At 40.7% G+C, this 18700-nt stretch overlaps 1 protein-coding gene and 1 non-coding gene across 2 annotated transcripts in view; one reads left to right on the top strand and one right to left on the bottom strand.

Annotated features, from left to right (window-relative positions):
• Positions 1-18700, bottom strand: part of dpysl5b (dihydropyrimidinase like 5b) — a 56318-nt gene that overhangs the window by 19035 nt on the left and 18583 nt on the right. Inside the window, exons 3-8 of the mRNA XM_078213736.1 lie at positions 16429-16608; positions 16072-16140; positions 12321-12365; positions 12147-12222; positions 7690-7846; positions 4118-4259 (exon numbers count right to left, since the gene is read on the bottom strand). Of these exons, the coding sequence (XP_078069862.1) occupies positions 4118-4259; positions 7690-7846; positions 12147-12222; positions 12321-12365; positions 16072-16140; positions 16429-16608 (669 nt within the window). The remainder of the gene's footprint in view (positions 1-4117; positions 4260-7689; positions 7847-12146; positions 12223-12320; positions 12366-16071; positions 16141-16428; positions 16609-18700) is intronic.
• LOC144494544 (U2 spliceosomal RNA) lies at positions 197-396 on the top strand. Its single transcript, XR_013498095.1, has one exon. It is a non-coding gene; the product is annotated as a U2 spliceosomal RNA (small nuclear RNA).

Raw genomic sequence — 18700 nt, 5'->3', positions numbered from 1 at the left:
CTTTACATATAACAAAATGCTTGATCCAGCCAATGTGTTAAGTTTATAATTGGTGGCAGGGGAATGGGGGGGTGGGGGGGTGGGTGGTGGTCGTGGTTGGGGGAATAGTCCAAAAGTGCTGGGAACATAGTGTGCTTAAGATATAACAATTTCACAGATGACTTCCGTCCTTGGCAGTTATTTACTACAATATATCCTCAGTTCTCGGCCTTTTGGCTAAGATCAAGTGTAGTATCGACATGCTGTACTTGGTTGAAGTCATAAGGTTACATTGTGGCTTCATTTGAAGCAATTTTTAAAAGCGGCATCTCGGCCTTTTGGCTAAGATGCAAATGAGAAAATGAGATCAAGCCTTGGAGGAGATGCAATGCCTACTCCAATCAGCTTGGATCATGAAGATCAAGCCCAAGACAGGAAGTGAGAGCCCTATCTTGTCAGCTTGGATCGGGAATGTCTCACTTGATGAGACTCTGAAATGGACTTTGATTGGATTGAATTGGATATATAAACAAAAAGAAATATCCTCAGTTCTTAGCTTTGATCTTGCTTCAATTCATTGAAAACAAGAGTAGAAGCAAAAATAGATGAATTTTCCCTCTTTTATTCCCACCATCTTCTGCAGGTTCCAACATGCTTAGGTATGGTTTCAGTAAGAAGTCTCATAACACCAGGTTAAAGTCCAACAGGTTTATTTGGTAGCAAATACCATAAGCTTTCGGAGCCCTGCTCCTTCGTCAGATGGAGTGGAAATGTGCTCTCAAACAGTGCACAGACACAGAAATCAAGTTACAGAATACTAATTAGAATGCGAATCCCTACAGCCAGCCAGGTCTTAAAGGTACAGACAATGTGGGTGGAGGGAGCATTTTAAACACAGGTTAAAGAGATGTGTATTGTCTCCAGACAGAACAGCTAGTGAGATTCTGCAAGTCCAGGGGGCAAGCTGTGGGGGTTACTGATAATGTGACATAAATCCAACATCCCGGTTTAGGCCGTCCTCATGTGTGCGGAACCTGGCTATCAGTTTCTGCTCAGCGACTCTGCGCTGTCGTATCTCCACATCATAGGTATGGTTTCACAGGGACTGACAACCCTCTGTCCCATTAAGCCATCCTTGATGGCAAATAATAGCAGACTGCAGAATGCTTTGCTATCTTCACCTAGTATCTACATAAATAAACTTTTCAGCAGAGTCAGCTTAAAACAATTAAATTATAAGAACATGTTGAATAAACTGAGTTTGCATTTCGTTAAATTTAGACAGTTGAGAACTGATCTAATTGAGGTCTTCAAAACGATTATAAGTCATTGAGCTAGATAAGAGAAAGTATTCTCTGTTGGAATAAAACTGGGCCATTTTGGAGTGAGATCAGAAAGTACTTCTTCCATACAAAGTAGTGGAAATTGGAACTCTCTTCCCTCCACCAAATGCAAGTATGGATGTTGGGTCAATTGAAGTATATGCAACATGCTTAGAGATTGTTTTATAATTATGAAGACAAAATTGATATTGGAAAGATTTAGGTTGGCATGTCAATTACATTTATTTTTCAATCCCAAATCCAATGGCTGGGATTTTTGGCTCCTGTTTGCATCAGGTGACAAAAGAAGAAAATATTGCAAGAACTGCAAAGTCGGGTGATATGTCGGCGTAAACGCATGCAATTGTCCCCTTCCCCGTCAGTGGCAGAGCACTTTTTCTGATGGTCAACATCAGGAACATCATAATAATAAATTAATATATGCTTATCAGGCCTCTATGTCAGAACCATTGTCCTCCCGTTAGAAAATCCACCCATGGCGGTGTGACAGCAGAATGGCATGAATCACAACTGCTCTCCGATGCATCTTATCGACATAAACTTGGAGGGAATTTGCTGAAGTTCCATTTAAAAGATTGTTGGCAAAAGTGAAAAGTTATAAGCCTTTTCATTTCTGCTGGAAATTGGTTGGGATTTAGGAGGGAGAGTATTTTGGTGAAAGCAGGCACTAACTCGATGTTACACTTATAAGACATGCCTGTTTAAAATTTAGCATGTACATTTGGGGTGAATTGATTATTTCAATTATTTTATCTTTCTGCAAGTGCTAAAATGGATGCTCCTACGTTTAGCACACAAGTGCTGATTGGAAGCTATTTTGTGGAGTGGTATAATTAGCCTCCACAAATTTACGTTTACTCGTATAGAATATGCTTGCTGGCAGAGAAGTTAGTGCTATAGAATTGTTCAGGGACCTAGAGAGATAGTGTGTGTGAGCGCACGTGATCAGAAAGAAGCCTTAAGAGGCAAACAATCCCACAACACATTGCTCAACTGCACCAATACCAACTTCAACGCAATTCTTCCATCATCTAATTATATAATGATGTTTAACACTGGGCACCGCACCTCACGTATACTGATCCTTGGGAGGGATTGCAGCACAGATTGACCAGAATGGTGTCACAGAGCAGCAAACTAAATTACCATGATAAATTGCATAAAATTGGCTTTCATTCCTTTCAGTTGGGAGGGAAGAGGCCATAGTCAGTGGATTAATTTGTGCTTGAGGTAGAGAATTATGTTCGGTAGAGCTATCAAGGTAAGAGGAGCTAAAGTGTATAATTGGAATTGAGATATAAATCAACCAATATTTAATAGAATGGCAAAACAGACATGAGGGCTGGAAAGCCTTGTTGTGTGTGATCTTCTTTCTTTAATTTTTCTCTACAGGTAATTCAATGTGCCCAGCTGCAAGACAGGGAAATCTGTTCCAAAAAGAGTCAATAGAAATGATGTAGAAAATGGTGAGGTTAGTTGACCTAGAATATACTTTGAGCATAGGCAGCCTGGTGCAAATCTTTCAATGGGGTAACACTCTAAAATTATTTTTTCTCCTTATGAGGATCATAACGTGAAGGCTGACAAAGTGTAACCTGTCCAATATTCATACTCGCAACTTCAGAAAATAACTCATATTTAGCTATAACAAAATAATGTTTTCAATTGCTTACCTCTAATGGTAAGAGTTATCAATTAAATTGCTAAAAGCAAACTAAAGAAGTTTTGGCATCATATCAGAATGTTAGGATAAAGAAATTATTCATCTTCCCTCAATTGAATAAACCAAAATAGTAGAAAAAAACATTTAGTAATAAGTAAAGCTGTCCTTTTTGGAAGGCAAAGTACATAATAAAGTAAAGTTAAAGTTTATTTATTTGTCACAAGTAAGGCTTACATTAACACTGCAATGAAGTTACTGTGAAATTCCCCTAGTCGCCACAGTCCGGCACCTGTTTGGGTCAATGCACCTAACCGGCACGTCTTTCAGAATGTGGGAGGAAACCAGAGCATCCAGAGGAAACCCACACAGTGACCCAAGCCAGGAATCGAACCCAGGTCCCTGGCACTGTGAAGCAGCAGCGCTAACCACTGTGCTACCCTGCAATAAAATGTTAAGGAAATGGTAGAACTCATAGAAATCATTTTTTGTTTAAACTGAAACTTCACTGTGAAGTGTTTTCAACAGCATGGAAAGGAAACCAGATAACAGAACACAGTTTTTGTATGCATAGATATATGTTTGAATCAAACACAAACTGATTTGAGGTGGGCTGAAGTCTTTTTCTCTAAATGTACTAAATTAATTGTCTTTGCATAGTTTCGTTCAGGTTTCTAGTGAAAAATCAACTTGTAACAGAAAAGTGCCTATAAACTTAGCAAGACTCATGACCATCTTCAGAAATTCTAAAAGAATGTGAAAAGTATAAAACACACAAAGGTAGCAGGGCTGCTTTTCTCATATTTTATAAGGGGCCTTACTTGACAATTTAGGTGAGTGCAATCACATCTAATTTCTGTTATTGTTAGACTGGTATAAGAAAATGTAGAATGGGAAAAATAAAACATCATTCTATTCCACTGTTGGCAACCTCACATTCTGAGGGAAACAAATTTATAAAAACAAGTTAAGGAAATAAAGTAACTACAATAGTTGAAATAGGGTTGAAAGGTTTGATAATATTCCATAATTTATAGTTTATAAATCAAAATGCTATTGTTAAAATTTGTTTGAATCCCTAATGCAGACGTAATAGTAATCAACATTAAAAATATCCTAGTAATGTCAAACATACCACTCCTTTCTCCCAGATAACAGTCATTCTGTCCTGCACTCCAGTAACACCGTGAGGAATTTTGGTAAAATCCTCCTTTCCTATAGCTTTTTGCTTGGTACTAAATGGGCGATGATCCGAAGAAACAACATTAATGGTATCACTAGGAAAAATATAAGAACAGAAATAAATTTTAATGAGTGTCCAGCTGGAGTCATGATATTTGGTACCATGCCATGACAGATTTAATATCGGATTCATGTTTTGGTCATTTCAATTTAAGGTTAATTATGACAGAAAAGATTTTCACAGCTGTGTTGCGCAATATGTATTTTTCTGCCCTGACTTTCCACCGTAGATTTATGGTTTTCGTTGAAGCTGTTCACATAAAACAACTCTCAGGGACTTTTCCACTACAAAAACTGTCCCCTAAACAAATGATCACTTGGTACAGGCTAGGTCTGGCTAGCGGTTGACTCCCTCATGTTTGTGCTGATGTAAGACATTGCAAAAATTCTTAAACATATAACCTGATTAAAACATCTATGCTATCATTCCCAACAACAGCATTAGCTAAAAATAATCACAATGACTTACTCCACACAATACTGAGAAGATTAGTTACTTACTACTGCTTGCACTTCAGTTACTTGCAGATTTTCTGCTTGGTGTGCTTGAGCTAATTTGCCAAAATGAACCCACTGAGTACTTCTACGTTCACAGGAGCAGAGCAAACTTTTACAGCTGTCCTTGATGCATTTGCCTCTCTCAGAATTTGGCAAAGCACCTGAAAATCCCTAGCTCAAGCCAATTACCTCCTAAAGCCCTCGTGTCCAGACAAAAAGGCAGGTCTGAAGCACTTAACAGGCATTTTTCACATATTCCTTAAATCAAGCGCAGTAATTTCCAAATTGCACAATTTTCTATTAAAGCTTTTTGATATGTTTTGTTTATTTTTTAATTCAATTACATGACCTGGACATCACAGGCAAGACCAATATTTATTGTCCATCCATAATTCCCCGTGAGAAGGTGCTGTGCACCACCCTTCTTGAATTGCTGCAGTCTGTGAGGCATAGGTACTCGAATGATACTTTTAGGCATGGCCTTCCAGAATTTTGACCCACTGATAATGAACAGCAGCAATGTCTCTTTGAGTCAAGATGGTGCATGACTTGGAGAGGAAATTTGGAGCTGGTGCTTTTCCCATGCACCGGCTGCTCTTGCCCCTTTAAGTGTTAAAGATCATCAGATTAGCAAGTGATGCTGAGGAAACTTTAGCAAACTGCAGTGCATCTTGTTTAAGAAAGGAAACAGATAATCCAGGAAATTATAGACTAATGAGCCACACATCAGTGGTGGGGAAGTTTTTGGAGAACATACCGAGGGACAGGATATATGCACATTTAGAAGAAAATAGACTCGTGAGTGAAGGCAGCATGGTTTTGTACGGGGAAGGTCATGTTTCACCAACTTGACTGAATTTTTTGAAGAGGTGACAAAGATAATTGATGAGGGAAGGGTTGTGGATGTAGTTTTTATGGACTTTAGGAAGGTGTTTGGCAAGATCCCACATGGCAGACTAGTACAAAAACTAAAATCACATGGGATTCGGGGTGGACTGGCTAGATGGACAGAGAACTGGCTTGGTCATAGAAGATAAGAGGATAGTGGCGGAAGGATGTTTTCAGAATGGAGATCTGTAGCCAGTGGTGTTCTGCAGGGATCAGTGCTGGGACCTCTGTTATTTGTAGTATACATAAATGACCTGGAAAGAAATGTGGGGTGGTCTGATTAGTAAGTTTGCAGATGACATGATGATTGGCGGAGTTTGCTGATAGTGCCGGGGATTGTCAGAGGATGCAACAGGATATATAAATAGATTGGAGACTTGGGCACAGAAATGGCAGATGGAGTTTAATCCGGACAAATGCGAGGTGATGCATTTTGGAGGATCGAATTTAGGTGTGAATTATACTGTAAATAGCAGAACCCTTAGGAACATTAACATACAGAAGGATCTGGGCATGCAGGTCCACAGTTCCCTAAAAGTGGCAACACAGGTGGCCAAGGTGAATTAGAAGGCATTTGGCTTGCTTGGCTTCATCGGCCGGGGCATTGAGTACAAGAGTTGCGAAATCATGTTGCAGCTACATAAAATCTTGGTTAGGCCGCATTTGGAGTATTGCCTGCAGTTCTGGTCACCACACTACAAAATGAAGTGGAAGCTTTGGAGAGAGTGCAAAGAAGGTTCACTAGGGTGTTGACTATGAGGAGAGGTTGAATAAATTAGGATTGTTTTCACTGGAAAGACAGAGGCTGAGGAGAGACCCGATAAGTGGTCTACAAAATTATGAGAGGCATAGAAAGGGTGAATAGTCAGAGGTTTTTTCTCAGGATGGAAGCGTCAATTACAAGGGGGCACAGATTCAAGACGAGAGGGGGAAGTTTAAGGGAGATATGCAGGGGAAGTTTTTCACACAGAAGAGTGGTGGGTGCCTAGAATGTGCTGTCAGAGCTGGTGGTGGAAGCAAGCACATTTGCAACATTTAAGAGGCATCTGGATGAGTACATGGATAGGGAGGGAATAGAGGGATACAGACCAAGTAAAGGCAGAAGGTTTTTTTTAAGTTTAGTTAGGGCATCATGTGTCAGCACAGGCTTGGAGGCTGAAGGGCCTGTTTCGGTGCTGTACTTTTCTTTGTTCTACATCTTTCAAGACACTGTGTGCTGAGAGCAATGAATGTCTCAGGTGATTCTAAGGAGTGCTAATCAAGCAGATTGCCTTGCCCTTAATGGCGTTGAGTATTTTTGAGTATTGATGGCATTGCACTCAAGATTTGTGCTCTTTGGATATTGGAAAGGCTTTGGGGAGCCAAAAGGTTTGTCACTAATCACAGAATTTCCAGCTTCTGACCTTGTAGCCACAGCATTAATGTAGCTGGTCCAGTAAGGCTTCTGGTTAATGGTGGCCCCAAGAGGTTGACGGTGGAGGATTTGACAATGATAGCACCACTGAATGTTAACCGGCTGTGGTTAGACTCTCATTAGTGGGCACACGTATGGCATGAAACTAATTTGACACTTACTAGCCCTAATGTGAATGTTACCCCAATGTTTGCTGCATGCAGGCACAGACTGCTTCATTATCCAAGCAGCTTGAGTGTCATGTTATCAAAATCATTCCTTGCTACATACATGTTTGAATGTAATGATTTAGAAAACCATAGCCAAAAACATGATGAAAATATGATACTAATATATGACTTCTTCTGATTTTCTAACTCGGAGCTTCGGGATCTGACTGCTTGGTTTTTGGCCATTGGCACTGTTTTTGCTCCTATCCACATTTATACCTGTAAATGTAACCTCAATTCTAATCCATGTTATAATTATGGAATAATCATAACTTTAAAAATGCATTTGCCAATTTGTGAATTAATAATAGTGAAATCACTCAGGTAGAATAAATTATGATATGCACCTGCAATCTTCTGATATATCTGACTAAAGCTTAAGTCGAAAATAGTTTTCAAAGTTTGGGCAGACAGCTTAAAGAAAAAGAATGGTTTCAGCTTGTTACAGAAACTCACTTGGCTAGCAAGCTCATGAGGTAGTTGGGAGTGCTAGCATCCAGTCGGAGAGGAGGCGCAGTAACGTGAGCAGCAGCATGAGACCAGTCTGGATGGTAATAGCTTGATCCATTCAGAGTTGTGTGCGCTAGGGTTGTTTCCCCATATATGATTTTACCTTAAAAAAATTGAATTAACAATTTAAAAACTGTATATTGTATACCTCATTCACCTAATTAAAACTTACCAATTAAATATACATGTATACACAGATACTTGAAGCAATTTTCATTCTCTTCATGTCAGAGGTTTGTATTTTTACTTCTATGAAGCATTTTTTAAAGTTTGGGTTAATCTGAATGCACACAAATTTTAGTTTTTAAATCCACATACATTTTGGTATATTAAAGAGAGAATCAGTTTGAGGAAATGATTGTTATAAAAGCATTTTTTTGCAAAGTAAACACTCATGGAATTTTGATTAATAGCTTTACCAAGTGCAAATTATTTAGTCAGGTACTCAGACATTATTGATGAGGAGTATTGCAGTGAGTACTTAAATAACAATTTAAGTACTCAAGCGATTCAAAACAGAGAAATCGCATTATAGGGTGGCACGTAGTTGAACCTAAACATTGCTAACATCACAGAATTATTTAGGTGGAAAATCTAAAAGTTCCCATCTTGGCAAGAAATTCTCTTGAAGATATTTTTTTCACCCACAAAACTGGAGACAGGTGTGGGAGATTCTTTGATTTGCTTTCCAATTGTAAATTTATAGCTGAAACCAATCAGCAATTGCCTCCAGGATCTTGACAATTTGACCGTTCACCACTTTAAAAGACTCAACCAAATGGTGACACCCGTACTCGTTTTAAAGAAAGTGGAGGACAGTCCTTACCTGTCAAAGTAACTGTTAAATAATATCATATATGCATAAATTGATCAGTTGTCATGCTGCATATGGGAAAGGAGACCAAATGGAGTCTACAAAACCAAGAGGAGTCTACAGGTTAAACAAAACTAGGCATACATGATAACTGGACCAGGGTGCATTGAGGCAATTCAGTTCCCCTTTTAAAATAACAAATTATGCATAATATTCAAATTTTTACATTACCTTTGGTTAAATAACACAATTTATCCGTAATACAGTTTAAGGAATTCAGAGTTGCAAAACTGAAATACCACACATCCATTACTGGCAGAAAGGTATAATTATAGTGTGACAAGTCTAAATTAGCATTTTCTTTCATAAATACGCAAATAGGAATTTGTATTGACAAAAGTCGATACAGAAGTGTGACAATACATGAAAATAGAAAGTGAGGTTTTTGGCCAATAAGTTCACATGGATACAATATTTTTAATATATTACAGGGCAGTGGATTTTTCATGGTGATGTTTATAGTAACTCAAGGATATTTTTTCTCCTTTATGCATCTGTTTTATGGGTCTTTCATTTTTCTCCACCACCTGGTAGGAAATGCACTGCAACACCCGCCTGCCACCACACTTCATCTCAAAAATTGAAACTTCCACCCAGAGTGTGCATTTACTAAGGAAAGGAGCAATAGAGTTGAGAGATCCAAATAAAACTACCCTACAAATTCTGAATTTGATATGAGGGCTGAAATGGTGAGAAGAATGTGGATAAGCTAGTCATTTGACAGTGATAGAACACAAAAAATAAAATCTAAAATCAGTGAAAAGATTTAAGATGGGCCTGATCATAGCGATGACTTGACCTACTGAAACAAAGCAAAGAAAGGAATTGTCACAACCATGACGTTAAAGCCACCAAATGATAGGTTCAAAGCACAGAGAAAGAAGACACAAATCAGGTACCAGAAATGTTGGAGAATGCAAGATTTGGTGAAAGGGAAGAACTGAGGGAGATCAATACTAGTAGAGAAATGGTACTGGGAAAATTGATGGGATTGAAGACGGATAAATCCCCAGGGCCTGATAATTTACATCCCAGAGTACTTAAGGAAGTGGCTCTAGAAATAATGGATGCATTGGTGGTCATCTCCCAGGATTCTATAGACTCTAGAACAGTCCCCCCAGATTGGAGGGTAGTTAATGTCACTCCAGTATTCAAAAAGGAAGAGAGAGAGAACACAGGGAATTATAGACCAGTAAGCCTAACATTAGTAGTGGGGAAAATTCTTGAATCCATTATCAAGGATTTTGTAGCGGAGCATTTAGAAAGCAGTGGCAGGATCAGACAGAGTCAGCATGGGTCTAAGGGGAAATCATACTTGACAAATCTGTTGGAATTCTTTGAAGATGTAACTAGTAGAGTTGACAAGGGGGAGCCAGTCGATGTGGTATATTTGCATTTTTAGAAAGCGTTTGATAACGTCCTCGATAAGAGATTATCATGCAAGATCAAAACGCATGGGATTGGGGGAAGTGTATTGAGATGGATAGAAAACTAGTTGGCAGAGAGGAAACAAAGAGTAGGAATCAATGGGTGCCTTTCAAATTGGCAGGCAGTAACTAGCGAGGTGCCACATGGATCAGTGCTGGGACCCAGCTATTTACAATATATATTAATGATCTGGACGAGGGAACAAAATGTAACATCTCAAAGTTTGCAGATGATACCAAGTTGGGTAGGAGGGTGAACTGTGACAAGGATGCAGAGATCCTTTAGCATGACCTGGACAGGTTGGGTGAGTTGGCAAATCAATGGCAGATGCAGTATAACTTGGATAAGTGTGAGGTTATTCATTTTGGAAGCAAAAGCAAGGCGGCAGATTACTACCTGAATGGCTGTGAATTGGGAGAGGGGAGAGTGCAGCGGGACCTGTGTGTCCTTGTGCACCAGTCGCTGAAGGTAAGCATGCAGGTGCATCAGGCGGTAAAGAAAGCAAATGGTATAGTGGCCTTCATTGCGAGAGGTTTAGAGTACAGGAGCAGGGATGTGCTGTTGCAATTATTCAGAGCCTTGGTGAGGCCACACCTAGAGCATTATGTGCAGTTTTGGTCTCCCTTTCTGAGGAAGGATGTTCTTGCTCTCGAGGAGTGCAGCGAAGGTTTACCAAGCTGATTCCGGGGATGGTGGGATTGATGTATGAGGAGAGATTGACGAGGTTAGGATTGTTTTCGCTGGAGTTCAGAGGAATGAGGGGGGGGAATCTCATAGAGACTTATGAAATTCTAACAAGACTAGACAGGGTAGATACAGGGAGGATGTTCCCGATGGTGGGGGGAATCCAGAACCAGGGGTCACAGTCTTGAGGATTCGGGGTAGACCATTTAGGACAGAGATGAGGAGACATTTCTTCACCCAAAGAGTGGTGAACCTGTGGAATTCATTACCACAGGAAGTAGTTGATGCCAAAACATTGAATGTATTCAAGAGGTGGCTAGATATAACACTTGGGGTGAATGGGATCAAAGGTTATGGGTAGAAAGCAGGATTAGGTTATTGAATTGGGTATGATCGTGATGAATGGTGGAGCAGGCTCAAAGGGCCAAATGGCCTCCTCCTGCTCTTATCTTCTTTGTTTCTATGTAGAATGAGTTAGGACAACATAAATGAACTCTCTTAGTTCCTTTCCTGAAGAAGTAGTATTTGTGATGGAAATAGGTGCTAAGTTCGATTTCAAATTATGATATATTTCTGCACTATAACTTTTCTTTCGAATGGTAGACTGGATAGCAGGTACTGAGAATTTAAAATGAAAGCTTTAGCTATTATTTGATGAGATTCCCTCTGAATGTTGTTCTGAGTGTCTATGGGATGAATACATACAAGCTGCTTCCGTTTGACAATCAAGAGCTTGCCTTTTCTTTATCACTCAACAAGATTCAGAAGGTTGGCCTTTACCCTCAAGCTTGTAAAATAAGAAGCGATACAAGGCTTTCACTTTAAGAAAAGATATAGTCACTTAGAAAACAACAATACATGCTTCTGCTTTTCAAAAGTCAACAGTATTTGCCTAGTCTACTTGGAAGATATAATGCATCAAAAAGTTGTTTACAACTTGTTGAAAAAAGATTCAAGGCTTCTTAAAAATTACTTGCTTTGGTGAAGAAATGACTCATCATTTGAGATCTAACTTCTTCTTTGGCCTAGTTATCAGACATCTGGCTCTTTGCTTCACTCTTACAAGATAGAACTGCATAAACGGAAGTGTACATAACGCAAACTTCTTGAATGCTATTGCATCTTTATCATTGAAAGTAGAATCTCATCATCAACAACAATCGGGTGGGATTTTCAATGCAACCTGTCGCATGTTTTGCGGCAATGGGATCCTCAATGGCAGGGTCCCATCGTTGTCAATGGGGTTTTTCACTGAATGCACGCCTGGCCACTGGGAAACCCACATAGGGACTGTGCCATTGGTGGGACCAGGAGTTCCCACAGGCATGAATGGCTGGAACATTCCAGTCCTTGTCTATAATGTCAGAATACAAATGCACTGGATTTAATTTTTCCATACTCTAGTAACCAACCTTACCTTGCATCCTTGCAGAAGCAATGACATCACCTGCAGATCTGCTTGAGACATTAACCAAATATAACGGACAATGGGTCTGAAATTGGGAAATAACAGGAACAGTTAGGTATGGAGCTCAGCTGAAACACTGAAGAATATATACTTAAAACATAACTGTTTAACAGAAAAACTCACACGATTAGCAATTGTGATGGCACGATGTGTTGCTTCTGCTTCAAGCTGAATGAAGAAAGCAAGGAGTATTTTAAACATTTTTCATACAGAAACAAAAGTACTTAGTCGAAAATAAATCAGTCCTGCTCCTCCAAATTCCCAATGTGTTTAAGTATAGCACAGGGTCTCACAGGCGAGATATGATGATTGAACATAAAAGCTTTACTGAACCTTTGCAGCATCTCACAATATATGCTGTAACACAATTCTAGAGAACAATATTTTCCTGTGCACTTTTCAGAAGAATGTTCTTTGGAACCTAGCAACATGATTTAACAGAATGCCCATTTAAAATCGTCTGCTTCACTTAAATTTCCAAAATTTGGAGAGACAAAAAAAAATATTTTAATTGAAAATCTGTATTGTGAACTTACTGAAGCAGCACCATTCTGATTATTCAGCTTCTTGTGGTTTTCGTTAGCATTCCAGTTCAAAACGTAACAATTTCCATTTCCATAACAAAACAGTTACAAACTTGCTAAATCCATTTTGAAACTTGCCTTGAAATCATTAGAAACCATGTGCACATAATCACCAACATTATACAGAACTACGGACTATGTACACAAAGCCCGGTTTGTACAATGTAATCCAATTTTAGGAAGGGACCCGATGATGACGTGAGAAAGGAAGCTGCCCTCGCCATTAGGAGGACTTCGAGAAACCCCTTACGTAGCGAGAGGGTAAAATGTCAGCAAACCTAAACAAGAGAACAACTCGCATTTATCTGACACCATTAGCATATAAAATGTCCCAAGGAACTTTTCAGGACTGGATCCTGACCCCATGGCCAGATAAGCAAAAACCTGAGCAAAGATGTAGGGGGGTGATCTTGCCAGCTTGTCCCCTTGTCAGTTGATCAGCATGGTAAGCCGGTAAGATCGGGGAAGAGGCGATAAATTGTGTACGCACCCAGTTTTTTGCCTCTCATGTTACCAGCACTGAATTGCCAGTGAAATTGGCTTCGTGCCCATAAAGGACGCAATGCGATTTCAATATTTATGACCATATTTAAATATCATTAATAAGGCCCGGCCGCTATTGTTCGGGCTCACTTGTCCTTGCCGTTTGAGATCCTCACCGGCGAGAATCATGTATGGTCCCCACCAAAGGGGACCTAACGTGATGGCCTCGTCGGTGGGGCTGGAGGACATTGAAGCCCCCCAGTAGTCAGGCCGGGTAATGCCCCTTGGCAGTGCCAGCCTGGCATCCTGGCACTGCCCACCTGGGTCAGAGCCTGAGGGGCCGGGCCCATGACAGAAAGGTAAGTACTTTGCATGGGGGGGATGGTTGTCAAGAGTTCAGGGATAGAGTTCTAGAATTGGAATCACATGGATATCTTGGATGGTCATGGAGCTGAGATAGGGCCATACACAATTTCATAAACAAGAACGAGAATTTTAAAATGGTAGTGTTGCTTAATTGGGAGCCAATGCAGCAAAAGGGTGACATGGATGAGTAGGACTTGGTGTGAATTAGGGGTGATATGGGTGAATGAGGCTTGGTGTGAGTTAGAGCATTTTGCATGACCCCAAGTTTACAAAGGATAGAATGTGGAAAAACAGTCAAGTTGAAATAATCAATTCTGGAGGCAGTAAAAGCATGGAAGATAGCTTCAGCAGCAGATGAACTAAGGCGGGGCTATGTTACAGAGGTGGTGTTAGTGATGGCATGGACATGTGGTTGGAAGCTCACCTTGGGGCCAAATATGAAACCAAGGTTTCAAGCAGACTGGATGTCTCCAAAGAACAGCATGTAGATGGGAAATATGAGATGTCAAAGGATAGATCCTGAGGGCACACGGGAGGCAACAGTATGGAAGCAGGAAGAGAAATTACTATAGCTGATTCTCTGGCTGCAACAGGATGAGTCAGAATGGAACCAGTCGGAATTGGAGCTGTGAGATCAACCATGTCGGAGGCTGCAGACAGATTGAGGTTATTTACTTTTGTCACAGACACATAGTACCATATCAGGTCGTATTAACATCACAGATGACATCCTGTGGCAGGGTGAAAACCTCATTGGAAGGATTCAAACATTGAATTCAAGGAAAGATTTGAGAGGTGAAATGTTCAAGGATTTTGGAGAGCAAAGGGAGGCTGGAGACGCAGATAGAGGGGTGGAAGGTTTTTTTTGAGGACAGTGAAAGCTGCAGACTTAATGGGCATGGGGTCAGTAATTGAGGAGTGAGAACCATTAACGGAATTAGCTAGCATGGGGGATAGGAGGGGTTGGGTGGCTGGCGGTTTAGTGGAAATAGGGTCATAGGAACAAGAGGTGGATCTCATAGACAAGATCAGCTTGAAGAGGCCATTAGGTAAGACAGGAGAGAAAACAGAGATCAAACTTCATAACCAGGGCAGAGGCACAAGTTTGGCCTGATAAACTAGGAGGAGGACAGGAAATGGTACAGTCAACTAATTGGATGGTCTCAATTTTAGTGACCACAAAGTCCATGAACTCCTCATACTTGTTGCTGGGTGGAGGAGGGGGTGAGTAAAACAACTGACTTCAACCTGTGATCTTTCCTGCACCCTCAGATCCCAAAGCAATCAAAGGCTTGCTTTTCTCTACATGAATTACCAATGGTTATAAAACAGGGGCACATGACAGAAATCCCTAAACAGTGAATGGAATAAACCATTCAAACTTATCAACAGTATTGCTTCCTCATGGACTATTTGTTTTCATCACTGTACATTTTCACTATTAAGCTTACTGTTTTATGGAACGGGCTTCTAGTTACCTGAAATTCAAGTAACCTGCACACAAGGTTTATTGTAAACATCGGGCCCGATTCTCCCATCCCACGCACATGTTTTTTGGCGTGCTGGGATGGGAGAATTGCATGTCAGCCATTTCGCGGTGTTCGCACATGCGTTCCCGATGCATGCACGTCTCCCACAGCCGGAGAGCAGGCGCAGTCGGGACCGCACTGGAAATCGGCGGGAAGTGAGGCAAGTCATTTAAATCTGTTTTTCATGTATTCTAAATCTCATTTATTTCCCGAATTCTCTGGGCCCGAAGGCTTCTCCCATCCGACCAGGAGTATTTCATTCCAGCGGGGATTTAGATTAGCTCCCCACTTGCAGAGAACTAGTGGGAGACCTTGCTGGATTGAAGGGGGGGAAATCAGGGCATGGGCAAAACCGGGCAGCAGGGTGGCACCCCCTGGGCATGGGCACCCTGGCAGTGCCAGTCTGTGCCCCCTGGCACTGCCCATGGGGAAAAGTACATATGCTCAGGGGCACTGCCCACCAGGCATTGGGCAGTGCCAAGCACTGCCCACCAGGCATTGGGCAGTGCCAAGGGGGCGGGGCCAGGGCCTATTGTGGGCGGGGCCAAGAGGGCAATCGGTGGGGGTGGGGAGTTCCGCTGCCAGTCTGCACGGGGATCGATCGAGCTGGCCAGCAAACCAGAGGCTCACAGATTGAGGCCACTGCACACGCGCAGAGGCCCAGAACAGTCAGACTCGGCATGAATAGGCCCCGCCCCTGAACTTTTAATGATATTCACGATTGTGACCTCTGCATTGCACAAAGTGTGGGAGATTCGAGTCTGAACTCCCACTGAAAAAAAACAACCGTGATTTCCACCAGTTTTGTCGCCAATTCAGCACTTCGAATTTTTTTGGGAGATTCAGGCCCATCATTTCAGTTCATTTTAAACAGACACTTAATGTGCCTTAACCATTTTGGATAGGACAAACCTCCTCAGGTCTGCTGATGTCTAGTCCCTCAGGCCCAGTGATTCCCAGTTCAAGAGCTTCTTTTGCGCCCTGAAACACAAAAGAAATATTGTTATACACAATCCTCACTTCAGAACTAAATTAGATGAAAGAATACTTAATTCCAATTCATTCACTTGCATTAATTTTAATACTACTAAAAGTCCAGCTGCATAGAATACACACAACATTGGGTTAATTAAAGCTTTCAATGCAATCTAAAATTCTGTTGGCCTTTGTCTGAAATACAACTGAGAGATTCCTTCAAACACTACTCATGTACATTTTCAAACATTCTTCATTGTTGTCATGGCAATTGTTTTAAATGTGAACATTTACCTCTGCTACTAGCTCTCCATTTTCAGCATGGACACAAGGTATGGCACCAAGGCTTTTGCAAGCACGAAAAGCTTGGTAAAGCTCATTGTCCCGCAGCATGTATTGGTCCTTATAGCTCATGTATGCCTGGAATGAATTCACTCCGTGCTCCTTCACTAGTTCCTCCATTTCAAGTTGCACCTGAATAATTTAAAAATGGAAGAATTGACTTAAAATGTATTTAATTTTATTAATATTTATTTAAAACTCATCAATAGCATTAAGAGCAAAAGAAATAGGAGCATGAGAACAATAGAGGGTCATTTGAGCCTGCTCTGTCATTCAATAAGGTTTTGGCTTAATTTCCACATTGTCTTTCTGCCCATTGTCTATAATCACCTAGTATCCAAGAATCTATTGATCACAGTCCTGAGTATACTCAATGACAGAGCCCTCTGGGGTGGACAATTCCAAAAATTCCCAACAACCCGAGTGAGGAAATTTCTCCCCCATCTCAGTTTTAAATGGACAATCCTCTATCCTGGGACCCCTAGTTTTAGACTCTCCAGTCAGGGTAAAATGCCACTCAGAGGGCTTAACAGGACAGATTCTAACAATTATACACTTGAATCTAAAGTCCAAAGAACATAGGTCCATTCTACTCAATCTCTTTTCATAGGTCAATCCTCTCATCTCAGGATTCAATCCAGCAAGCCTTTGCCACAGCCTTACTGCAATAAGTATATTCTTCCTTAGGTAAGGAGACCAAAACTATGCAGTGTACTGGTGATGTGGTCTCGCCAAAACCTCTTAAATGCAGTAAGATTTTCTTACTTTTACAAACTCTGGAAGCTAGAAAATTAAAGGATGATTTGATTGAATCTTTCAAGATATAAGGACAAGACATAGGGTAGATTGAAATAAACTATTTCTGCCTGTTGGAGAGTCTAGGACAAGGGCATAGTCTAAACAACCTGGACTAATCAGGAGAAGTTAGGAAAGACCTCTACATGTGAAGGGTGGGAGAAGTTATGAACTCTCTTCTTAAAATGGCACCCCAATACTAGATCAATTGTTAATTTTTAACCAATGACATGAAAGGATGTGGGGAAACAGCAAATATATGGAGTAAAGTTACAGTTTAGCCAAGATCTCAATGAATGGTGGAACAGGCTCAAGGGGCTATATGGTCTTCTTCTGTTCCTACATTTTCTGTACTCCAGTCCCCTAACAAAAAAGGATAACCTAATATAAACTTTCCTAATTGTCTGTTGTACCAGCAAGTTAACTTTTTGAGAGTGGCACGGTGGCACAGTGGTCAGCACTGTTGCCTCACAGTGCCAGGGACCCGGGTTCAATTCCGGCCTTGGGTGACTGTGTGGAGTTTGCACATTCTCCTTGTGTCTACATGGGTTTCCTCCAGGTGCTCCGGTTTCCTCCCACAGTCCAAAGATGTGCGGGTTAGGTTGATTGGCCATGCTAAATTGCCCCTTAGTGTCCCAAGATGTGTAGGTTAGGGGGATTAGCAGGGTAAATGCATGGAATTATGCGGATAGGGGCTGGGTGGGATTGTTGCTGGTGCAGGCTCAATGAGCCAAATGGCCTCCTTCTGTATTGTAGGGATTCTATTAATTCACGTATAAGACAGCCAAATTCCTCCAGGAGCCTACATTTACTAGTTTTTCAGTCTCTCACCTTTAATTTAAAAAAAACTGATGCTCTTGATTGTGGTTTCTTTTTTTAAAATTTTACCCCATTACACTCGATCTTGGATGCTTGATCTTAGCCAAAGGGCTGAGAAGCACACCCCTGCCAGGTAACCATGTAGTAGGACTTGAACCCGCAATCAGCTGATTACATCACAATTTACGATTAGGTTATTGCCTTTCAGACCATACTTTATTCCTCACTCTCTCAACACAATGATTAGATATTTGTACCATTAGCTGACATAGGAATGGATAGCATACAAGTTGTAGTTGGAGATAATCTGAGAAATTGGTATTGCTAAATGGAACTCTCCAAAATAACCATTTTATTAGTTTGGAAAATTATTTTAAATATTAAAAGGGAAAAATATGAAGATGGGTTTTATCAAACTATTAACATATATAAGTTGTGCCATATACTTATAAGATGAATATTTTAAATAGTGATACAAAGTTGTTAGTTTGACCTGGATCATGCTGGATTAATATAAAAGTTAAATTTTTGTGGATGCAATTTCTGTTCACTTGGATCATGAGGCCATTTTGGCACTCAATCACGCCAACATATTTCACACCAGTACATA

Source organism: Mustelus asterias, chromosome 5 (assembly GCF_964213995.1).
Source record: "Mustelus asterias chromosome 5, sMusAst1.hap1.1, whole genome shotgun sequence".
Taxonomy (NCBI): Eukaryota; Metazoa; Chordata; class Chondrichthyes; order Carcharhiniformes; family Triakidae; genus Mustelus; species Mustelus asterias.
Note: the sequence above shows the minus strand (reverse complement) of the source record. Positions and strands in the feature narration are given on the sequence as shown.